The sequence below is a fragment of the Triticum urartu genome, chromosome 3 (genome assembly GCF_003073215.2).
Source record: "Triticum urartu cultivar G1812 chromosome 3, Tu2.1, whole genome shotgun sequence".
NCBI classification, from domain to species: domain Eukaryota; kingdom Viridiplantae; phylum Streptophyta; class Magnoliopsida; order Poales; family Poaceae; genus Triticum; species Triticum urartu.
In genome coordinates, this window is record NC_053024.1 from 730155297 (window position 1) to 730166223 (window position 10927).

The 10927-nt window shown below is 43.8% G+C and overlaps 1 protein-coding gene and 1 non-coding gene across 2 annotated transcripts; both read left to right on the forward strand.

The window, feature by feature from the left end:
- Positions 1-5710: 5710 nt before the first annotated feature.
- Positions 5711-9239, forward strand: LOC125546275 (beta-fructofuranosidase, insoluble isoenzyme 4-like). Its single transcript, XM_048710488.1, has 7 exons — positions 5711-6043; positions 6844-6852; positions 6929-7785; positions 7886-8044; positions 8233-8474; positions 8563-8656; positions 8743-9239. Exons 1-7 carry the CDS (start codon positions 5860-5862, stop codon positions 8935-8937), a joined length of 1740 nt encoding a protein of 579 aa, XP_048566445.1. The 5' UTR covers positions 5711-5859; the 3' UTR covers positions 8938-9239.
- Positions 9240-10131: 892 nt separating this feature from the next.
- On the forward strand, positions 10132-10328 carry LOC125549788. The gene has a single exon (XR_007301507.1). It is a non-coding gene; the product is annotated as a U2 spliceosomal RNA (small nuclear RNA).
- The last annotated feature ends 599 nt before the right edge of the window (positions 10329-10927 follow it).

Consider the following 10927-nt stretch of genomic DNA (forward strand, 5'->3'; position numbering starts at 1 on the left):
CACCAGGGTTAGTGCTAAGTGGCTAGCACAGAAATATGAGCATCTCTTTAGATCTGATATAACTACTGGTATTCAGACTATAATTGATGCATGCAATGAAAAATATGGTGTAGATGTGCCCAAGTGCATGGCATATAGGGCAAAGAACATAGCTATTGAAGCTGTGTTAGGAGATCACAAGAAGCAATATCCTAGGCTTAAAGACTATGCTCAGACTGTCATGGACACAAACCCTGGGAGCAGAGTAATAGTCACTACTGTTACTCCAACACCAACTACAAGAATACCCCACCCAGGCCCAAGATTCCATGCCATGTTCTTTTGCATGAATGGAGCAAGGGAGGGGTTTCTCAATGGGTGGCCATTCATTGGTTAGTTCCTAAACCTTGTGCACCATTTACATATTGTAGAGTACTACATTTTGTTTCTCACTTGAATGTATTTAATATTTGGAAATGTTGATTATGCAGGTGTTGATGGGTGCTTCATTAAGCTCACTACAGGTGCTCAACTCCTTGCTGCCACTGGTAGAGATGGCAACAACAACATATATCCACTGGCATTTGGCATAGTTGGACAAGAGGACAAAGCTAGTTGGTGTTGGTTTCTACACCAACTGAAAATTTGCCTAGGGGGAGAAGTGGGCAAGTTTGGACCTTATACTATAATGTCAGATAGACAAAAGGTATGTGTTTTGCAGAAGTGTTTACATTAGCTTAGAGTTTCATTATGTTTTGCACAAGTGTTTATAGTAGATTAGAATGCATATTTAATTCATTGGTGCATATTTCTTTAGGATGTAGCTTAGACTTGTTATATTGTTTGTGTCAGGGGTTACTATATGCAGTGAATGCTGTGTTTCCAAATTGCAACCAAAGGTTCTGCCTTAGACATATATATGCAAATTTCCAAAATGCTGGGTTTAGGGGTGAAGATCTTAAGAAGTGCATGGATAATGCTAGCTATGCCTACAATGAACACAAATTTAATATTGCAATGAATGATCTTAGAGCTGAAAGTGAGGAAGCTTGGGAGTGGCTTACTGCAATACCAAAAAAGACATGGACAAGGCATGCATTTGACACAAACTGCAAGACTGACTTGGTAGTGAACAACTTGTCTGAGGTGTTCAACAAGTACATTCTAGATGTTAGGAGAAAACCTATAAGGACAATGTGTGATGGGATAAAAGATAAGCAGATGGTGAGGTGGCACATGAAGAGAGAGAGAGTGTTAAGGAAGCAAGATGGGAGATAACACCTCATTACAGTGAGAAGCTAGAGGCTGAGAAGGAGAGGGCCAGATACTGCAAGCCAATACAGGCAGGGGTCAACTTATGGCAAGTTACAAGTGGGCAACAAACACATGCTGTCAACCTGGAACTTCAGACATGTGGATGCAGGAAGTGGGACCTTAGTGGCATACCTTGCAACCATGCCATCTCTGCAATAAATAAGGCTAAAAGGAAACCAGAGGATTATGTCAGCAAATTCTTCAAGAAAGATTTTTATGCTGCAGCTTATGAACCAATGATCTTTCCTGTGCCTGGTGAGCATGATTGGACAAGGACCCCTGGTCCAGACATAGACCCACCTGCATTCAAAATCAAGAGAGGAAGAAGGAAAGAAAAGAGGATCAAGGGCAAATTTGAAGTACCAAAGCCAAAAGAAACTTCAAGAATGGGGACCATAACATGTGGCACTTGTGGTCTCCAAGGGCATAGGTACACAAACTGTCTTAAACAGTTGACGCCTGAGCTAGCTTTGAGGAAGAATAAGCATGTGGTAATAATTTTTCACCTTGAAATATACTAATGTTTTCTTTCTTGTACATTTCTTTCTAGCATTATTAATTGTTTCCTTTTCTTTGCAAGGCTACTCCAAGTACCTCACAGCCAAGAGCTGCTGGTCCTTCTACTGCACCAACAGCAAGACAGCCAAGACCTGCTGCTTCTGCTCCTACACCACCATCATCTGGAAGAAGAGGAGCTGGCAGAGGAGCTGGTGTTACTTCTACTACAACACCACCATCTGGAAGAGGAAGGGGAGCTGGCAGAGGAGCTGGTTGCTACTTCTACTACACCACCACCATCTGGAAGAGGAGCTGGCAGAGGCAGAGGAAGAGCTGGAAGAGGTGCTCCCAGGCAATATGCTGGCATTCCTACTGATGGCACACACACTGGATGGATGTCCTACTTCAATGCTAGCCTGGGAGGAGGAGGAGCCATGTAATGTGAAATACTGTGGTGTTATTTTGGTTGAACTTGATGCTTGAGGTGGAGTACTGGTGGAGTACTCTAGTAATGTTGAACTTGATGCTTGTAATGTTGAACTTGAGGTGGAGTATTGGATATGTAGAACTTGCTACTAGATATGTGGTTGAACTTTAGGTGATTATCTGAATGTTGAACTTTAGGTGGTTATCTGAATGTTCACCTTTAGGTGGTTTTCTGAATGTTGAACTTTAGGTGGTTTTCTGAATGTTGACTTTAGTGGTTTCTAACTACCAGCATTGCAAAGCAAGACACAATTTGCAGTTACTTGTGCAAAGTTCTAATACTGCTCTATCTTTGCATGTCAGTACCAATATTGGGGCATCACATAACATGCAGTACCACATTTGGGGATTCTGACAGGTGGGACCGATACCTCTCTACTATTAAAGTGACAGCACAATTCAGCGAGTGGGGAACGAAACTAGGGTTCATCCACAGTGGCCATTTGGAGCGCAGCCAAGGAGAAATCTCAGAGCGCTGACTGGGGCCGGCGGTGGAGAGAGATTCGTGGTCGTCCAGTGCCGGGTCCGCTCCCGGATTCCGTCGAGCTGCAGAAGGAGGGGAGTCGCGCTCGCCGGTGCGCTACCGCGAGAACCCAATGGCATACGAGCCTCCAGTGATGTGCCACTGCTCAACTCCGAGGAAGGAGCCAAGATGGATCTCCTGGAGCAGGCAGAACCCTGGTAGGAGGTACTATAGCTGCGTGGATGCTCTGGTGAGTGTGGTTTTTTCCCTAATTTTCTTCCTTTTTCTTCTGTGCAATAGTATGTGAAATGATATATATTTGGAAATTTGTTTGTGCATCTTAATAGCATGGTGGATGTGGATTTGTGCAATGGCATGATGATCCATTGCCCAAATTTTGGAGTGAGCTCATTGGGGATTTGTGTGATGAAGTTTGGAGGCTTAAAGGTGCAACTGTTGCTAGATCTGAAGATCAATTTCCAATCCTAACTCCAAGTGAAGATGATGGCACAAGGGAGGCCATGTTTCTGTCTCTGCAAACTCAACTCAGAGAGAAGAATGCAGAGATTGCAGGGATTAGGGCCAAATTTCACAATGTGCTGTTTCTTTTCACTATATTTGTGCTTGGCTTAGTTGCAGGCAAGATATTAAGTTAGTTAGTTGAGTTGTAGCCAAGTTGTAATGATCAAGTTGTAATGGATCAGTGAAGTTATCTTATGATGCAATGAGATTTAGTGATCTTGTTCCTCTTTTATTGCAATGTACTGTCTGGTTTGCTACAACATTGTCATAATGTACCATCATCAACATATCCATCTGCATAATCAGCATATCCATACATAATAAGAAACTGATCCATACAGAGCAATACATTTTGTTCAACTTCAAGTTCTGAATGACTGTTAGCTTGAGCTCTTGTCAGGTTCAGTAGCACATCATAATTCTGCTTAAACTTCTCAAACTCTGCATCTTTCTTTGCCATCTGTGCATTCATATCAGCCACCAGTTCACTTCTGCATTCATGCTGATATGTAATGGCAGACTGCAGATGTCTGAAATCCACCACCCTATCCTCCTGGAAGCTCATAAGCTGATGCACATCTTGGACTAGCTTGTCATAGTTGGCCTCCATGTTGTTCTTCTCTTCTGTTAGATGGTGGATAGTGAAAGAACTTTCAAGATTGTCATTCACCCTAGCACTTTTGGCATCTTCAACCATTGCCCATAGCTTCAACAATGCATTCTGCATTGTTGGGGGCCACTGGTGATCAACCCATTCAACAAAGCCACAATTGCTACCTTCCTGCAAAAACAACAACAACAACAACAAAACAGTTCATACATCAAGTAATTACACAAAATCACTGCAGTTGCCAAAAAGAATGTCTAAATTTAGCATCAAACCACTACATTTAACAAGAGGAGCAGCCACTTGAGTAGCTGACTGACTAGTTTAGTTACTGTACTGTTCATATCAAGGAGTGTTCAAATATTTGTAAGCTACTCTACTACCACTATTAACATAAATTACTATGTTAGCACCAGACCACTACATTTAACAAGAGGAGCAGCCACTTGAGTAGCTGATTGACTAGTTTAGTTACTGTACTGTTCATATTAAGGAGTGTTCAAACATTTGTAAGCTACTCTACTACCACTATTAACATAAATTACTATGCCATTGTACTCCAGCAAAATATACTCATGCTTGACCTAAATAACCTACTCTAACCACTATGAACCAAAATGTTGACAGCAAGCAGAGTACTCCAGCAAACAGAGCTCAATATGGCACTGACCAAGTAAGAAAAAAAATCAGTATGCCTACAATCCTACAATCCATACCGGCTGTGCACATGCTAAAAACCTCCTGCCCGTGTCTGTTCCTTCAAAGGCAACAAGCCTCTCAGATGCCATGCCGTGCTTCTCACATGGAGACATCACATCCAGCTCAAGCCCCTTGTAATCTGGATCTTCAATGCTGAAAGGGACCCGCAGAAACTCGCACAAAGACAATGGCCAAATCAAAACCTAGCGATATCAACCAAATCAAGAAATCCCAAATCTGAAACCCTAACCCTAACCCTGTACTGACCTCGTTGAGACCGTCTGTGGAGGAAGACTGCATGTACGGGAGGCTAGAATGGTCGTCGCTGCTTTCGTCCTCCAAAACCATGGCGTCGGCGGGGCGGTGCGGCGGCCGGCAGTCGGGACGCGGGCGGCGGCGACGGAGGAAACGAGCGAGGAGGAGGAGGGGAGGGGAATGGTGCGGCCGGGCTGGAGCTGGTGCGACCGGACCAGGTTGGAGAGCAGCAGCGCACCGGCTCGTCCTAGTCAGCGCGCGGGCACACGCCGATTGGCCAGCGTGGCACCTGACGGGTGGGCCCGAGCTGTCGGATCGGGCGTCAATACGTATAAATACGCGTTTTAGCCTAATTTGCAAAAACTTAGACCAATGTTGGTACTGACATGCAAAAATTAGCAATCATGGTACCAATCTGCATGTGATGTCCGAATTGTGGTACTTCTGTGCAATTAACTCTACTCTCAGTGACAAGTGAGGATTTTCAAGAGAGCCCAATTATATGCCGAGGGAGAAAGAAAAATCGTTATCTCTAGGCAGAAAAGAAGCTGGATCAAATGTTATTTTGTGGTACCATCCTCTTCTGCAGTAGTACTTTGTAGCATGTCTTGTAGCCTAGGAACACATGCTTTATTTTAACCCCTTCATCACATGGAACTGACAGTGGCTCTCTGCTTCCATGATACTCCTAAAGAGCAAGGTTCAGACTGAAAAAGGAGCACCAAGTGCAAGTGGCAATAGAAAACTGCACACCCATCCGAACCCCATTTCCTCCATCAGAAAAATCGTCTCGTCTCTGAAAGAGACCTTTGAAACCCCCTCTGAAATCTCTGAAAGAGACCCATTTCTTCCAGCAGAAACAATGCAATGCTGGCTGGCATTTTAAATCCTGCCTGGACCAGTCATGACTTGCGTGCCTCTGCTCGCCCAGGGGTCGTAAACAACGGGTTAACAAAGTCTTCTCGCCTCATTTCACATCCCCATCTGAAGAACTACTAGTCCCCTTCCTCGGTTCCTCCTCCTGTCCCCCTCTCCCATGGCCCAATCCTGGGCCTTCTTCCTCCTCGTCGTCCTCTGCTTCTGCTGTGTGTCCGACCTCATCTGCGGCAGCAATGGGGAGCGAGTCTTCCTCTACCCGCAGTCCCAGAAGGTCTCGTCCATCGTCAGCCAGAGGTACCGGACCGCCTACCACTTCCAGCCCCCCAAGAACTGGATCAACGGTATGTTCATACGCCTCCCTCTCTCTGATTGCTTGCTTCCTGGGCCATCTGTTGACTTTTTGGCTGTGGCCAATCAGAAGGTGTGATTTGGTTTGCTTTGCTTGTTCTTGGGTGTTGCTGGAAAAGCTAGTGATCTGATTGGCTGGTTGTTCTGTTCAGCTGTAGAAGCCGAGTTAATTCTGTTTGTGCTAGTATTATTGAATAATTTACTTGCTAAATATAAATATACATGTTGTAGTAAATTTTTTGAGGCAGTGTTGTTAATATTGCATACTGTTTTTGCTGTCAGAAAGTAGTTATTACATGGTGAGGGGGACGGTAGGTGGCCAACTCATTACTTGTGCCACTCTGTTTCTGAATGTTGCACACATTAGGTGCTCTCTGTACCTGCAGTTGGATTTTCAGTGACACCACTATAGTATGATGATAGCCATGTTTTCTAGATTCTTGCCCAAAACGGACGTGTTCACTGTATAGTGATTTGCTTTCCCAAGAATGCTTGCCCACATCCATAGTATTCTCTGAAGATGTCCAAATTTGCTCCACCGTTAGTGCTGCTTTTTGTCAGAAAGCATCCACTTAACATCAGGTGTCTGGGAAATATTAGACAGATCTGTTGCTGCAAGTAATGAAGTACTGGCCTGTTTTGGAATCCAGAATATGTTTTCTCCTGTTACTATTGCCAATTATCAAATCCTATTAGCTGTGTGCATATGTTACTGCAAATCGTTGACATTCTCTCACCTTTTTCATGTATCCGATGGATTGGCGATCCTTGGAAATCTACGAAAACACAAAAGATCCAAACGGTATGAATATTTCAGGCACAAAGCACTTTTGAATTGCAGCACCCTACATCTTACACTGCCTTCTTAAACATTTCAGGGCCAATGTACTACAATGGCATATACCATGAGTTCTACCAGTACAACCCCAATGGCTCCGTCTGGGGTAACATAGTTTGGGGCCACTCAGTTTCTACAGACCTCATCAACTGGATTCCACTTGAAACCGCAATAGCGCGGGACACCCCGAGCGACATAAACGGTTGCTGGACCGGCTCAGCCACAATCCTCCCCGGTAACCGACTGGTCATCATATACACCGGTGCCGACCCGGAAAAGCGTCAGGTCCAAAACATTGTGGTTCCGAAAAACATGTCTGACCCGTACCTGAGGGAATGGACCAAAGCCGGCAATAACCCGGTGATCCAGCCGGTCGGTCCAGGCTTGAACTCGGGCCAGTTCAGGGATCCGACAACCGGTTGGGTTGGACCTGATGGACTGTGGAGGATAGCAGTTGGTGCTGAGCTCAACGGCGACAGTGCTGCACTTTTGTACAAGAGCAAAGACTTTCTGAACTGGACTAGAGTTGACCACCCACTGTATTCATCCAATTCCTCCTCTATGTGGGAGTGCCCGGATTTCTTCGCGGTATTGCCAGGCAATAGCGGTGGACTGGACCTGTCTGCAGCGATCCCAAATGGTGCCAAGCATGTCCTCAAGATGAGCCTGGATTCCTGTGACAAGTACATGATTGGGGTTTATGATCTGAAAAGTGACACCTTTATTCCAGATACTGTCCTAGATGACCGCCGGCTATGGTTGAGGATCGATTATGGTAATTTCTATGCCTCAAAGTCATTTTTCGACTCGAAGAAGAGCAGGAGGATCATATGGGGTTGGACTAACGAGACAGACAGTTCTTCGGACGATGTTGCAAAAGGTTGGGCAGGAATCCATGTAAGAAAATCTGCCTCTCATTCGCTATAACTGCTTCGTATTGAAATATTGATTTACCAAATCAGTGTAGCAACTTTAACATTTTTGCTATTACTTTTAGGCAATTCCCAGGACAATTTGGTTAGACAGCCATGGCAAGCAGTTGCTGCAATGGCCAGTTGAAGAGGTCGAGTCCCTTCGAGGAAATGAAATCAACCATCAAGGACTAGAGCTGAAGAAGGGTGGTCTGTTTGAGATTAAGGGAACTGACAGTTTCCAGGTAGTTTCCTGTACACAAACAGGCTTGCCTTTGTCATCCAGAGAAAAAATCCCTCAAAAAGTCCCACGCCAATAAACTGATAGTTACATATTTGGCAACAAAAACACTAGCATATATTCTTCAGCTTAGGTGTTCTGTATTTTTCAGAGCAACTGTAGCTGATCCGGCACGTCATTCTCTTGAAACAGGCTGATGTGGAGATAGACTTTGAGCTGACGTCCATCGATAAAGCCGATCCTTTCGATCCCTCCTGGCTTTTGGACGTCGAGAAGCATTGCCGGGAAGCGGGTGCATCAGTCAATGGTGGCATAGGGCCATTTGGACTTGTTGTCCTGGCCTCTGACAACATGGAGGAGCACACTGCTGTGCACTTCCGGGTGTACAAGTCAGAGCAGAAGTACATGATACTCATGTGCTCTGATCTAAGAAGGTTAATGTTTATGGTTCTTGCCTTAATGTTTTATTTATCTCTACAAATGTCTGAAAACTAAAAGCAATTATTTTCTTTTTTTGCACAGTTCTTCATTGAGACCAGGACTGTACACACCAGCCTATGGAGGCTTCTTTGAATATGACCTTGAAAAAGAAAAGAAGATATCTCTGAGAACTCTGGTGAGCTTGGAAGGCCTTTTCATTTCTCATGTTGCTCACTTCACGCGCTTTGTGTCAGAACTGAAAATGGATGATGTGCCGTGCAGATTGATCGGTCGGCGGTGGAGAGCTTCGGCGGTAGCGGCAGGGTCTGCATCATGGCCAGAGTGTACCCCGTGGCGGTTGTCGACGGCGTGGCCCACATGTATGCCTTCAACAACGGCAGTGCCACGGTCAGGGTGCCACAGCTCAGGGCCTGGAGCATGAGGAGAGCACAAGTGAATGTGAAAGGGATGGAGTGATGATGGTTAACAAAGCAGAGCAATTCTAATTGACTTGTGATTGGAGGACTGGATCGATTTGATCACTTGTTTAGCACACTTCACTATTTTGAAAAAAAAACAAATTATTCCCATTCATGAGCACTTCTAGTAGGTAGAAATAAAAGGAAATTCAACAGGAAAGATATTAGCTGCTCATTTCCTTGACCTCTAGGATTCATGTATTATAGTCTACCGATACTTGGTCACAAAGAAGGAAAAATATTACTGTTTTAAAGTAGTGGTAGTTGGCAATTGGTAAGGAAACATGATGCGTGTTGTCAGCATCGGCATTACCGTTGTGAAACGATTCAGAGTTACAAAAGGTAATAAATAGTACCACGAGCTTGTGCATGTCAGAGAGCTCAAGAGAGAATCCCTGATAGGAAATGTCCTTTTGCTTGTGAGAATGTAAGATCTGCACTACTGCTCATTGCGGATCATATGAACGATATGGCTTCAGGACAGCTCCTGCATCAGTTTCACACTTTTCTTTCGCGAGTAGATGAGCTTTTTATTGCTTAACCTTGGGGATTACAATCATGACGGTGTAACAAATCAATCTCATTTGGTCCAGACCTATGTCAGTTTTTTTTTCTTGCGGGGACAAACCTAAGTCAGTTTCACATATTGATCTGTTGCCCTTTGAGTCTCTCATGATTCTATCAATGACATGTACTTAGGGATGAGATCAGCGGCTAGCTATTGCTTTGTTGTGTGGTGTACATGTCACAATTTAAGGGAGAAAATGGCAAGTAATTTTGCAGCGAATGAGATATACTTATAGTAATAGCTCGTGACAATATTTACTCAATTTTAAATTATTGGCACATTTTATGCCCTAATTTTTGTTTTCGATGGATTTCTGCTACAGCCTACATGCTGGGTGTAACTGGGAACCAACCTGCAACGTCTTTTTTTTTACGGAAATGGAATGGCCAGTAATTTTTTTTGAGGTGCCAGTAAAATTAAATGGGCTCCTCGTGGGGAAGTACTACTACACGTCACATGATCCTGGACTGCCATAGTCTCGTGTAGCTTTCCAGCCCAAAACGCTGGTAAGGGAGAGGTTTACCGAGGTAATCACAACAGGATTATTAGTACTACCTCGCCTAAGCACAGCGTGGAGCCCGTGGAGAGAGTTATAAAACAATGTGGCGAATCTCTTTTCAAAGTATACCTTTCTCGGCCTTTTGGCTAAGATTAAGTGTAGTATCTGTTCTTATCAGTTTAATATCTGATATGTGGGCTATGTGCCCACAACGGTATTAAATTTATTTTTTATGGGGTAGGGTCCAATACAATAGCTTGCTATCAGGGCGCTCATGTGTCGCCTAGGCGTTGCACTATTGCCTAGGCCTGGCGCACCCCAACCAAATCATTATAAGAGAAACTTTTTTGTTGAATAATAACTTGTGATTTTATCATTAACCACTCGTGGATGTGGTGTTGCCAACTAGTAGTGCCACAACACTAGTTAATGTGAAGAGTTGAAGTGATGATTTACATAGCTGAGCGGTTCTAAGTTGACTGGGTGCTTTTAATCTTTAGCACACTTTCATTTTCCTGATTTTTTTGCTCCCATTTATGAGCAATAAAAGGAAACTCAATGGGAAGCAAAATTAGCTGCTTGTGTTCCTTGACCTGCGCTATCAATGTACTCCCTCCGTCCCAAAATGCTTGTCGGAGAAATGGATAAAAATAGATGTATCTACAACTAAAATACATCTAGCTACATTTATTTGTCCGACAAGTATTTCCGGACGGAGGGAGTACTACATTTTACAACTTTTATTTAATTTTGTGCTAGATTAGATATATTGTTTTGTGATTCTCATGTTGACGAATGAAAACTAAAAATTATCTTTTATTTGCACAGTTTTTTGCTGAGACGGACTATTATGGTGAGTTTGAAGGCGTTTTTCATTTCCCCTATATTAACTTCATGCATTTCATATTAGGATGGAAAATA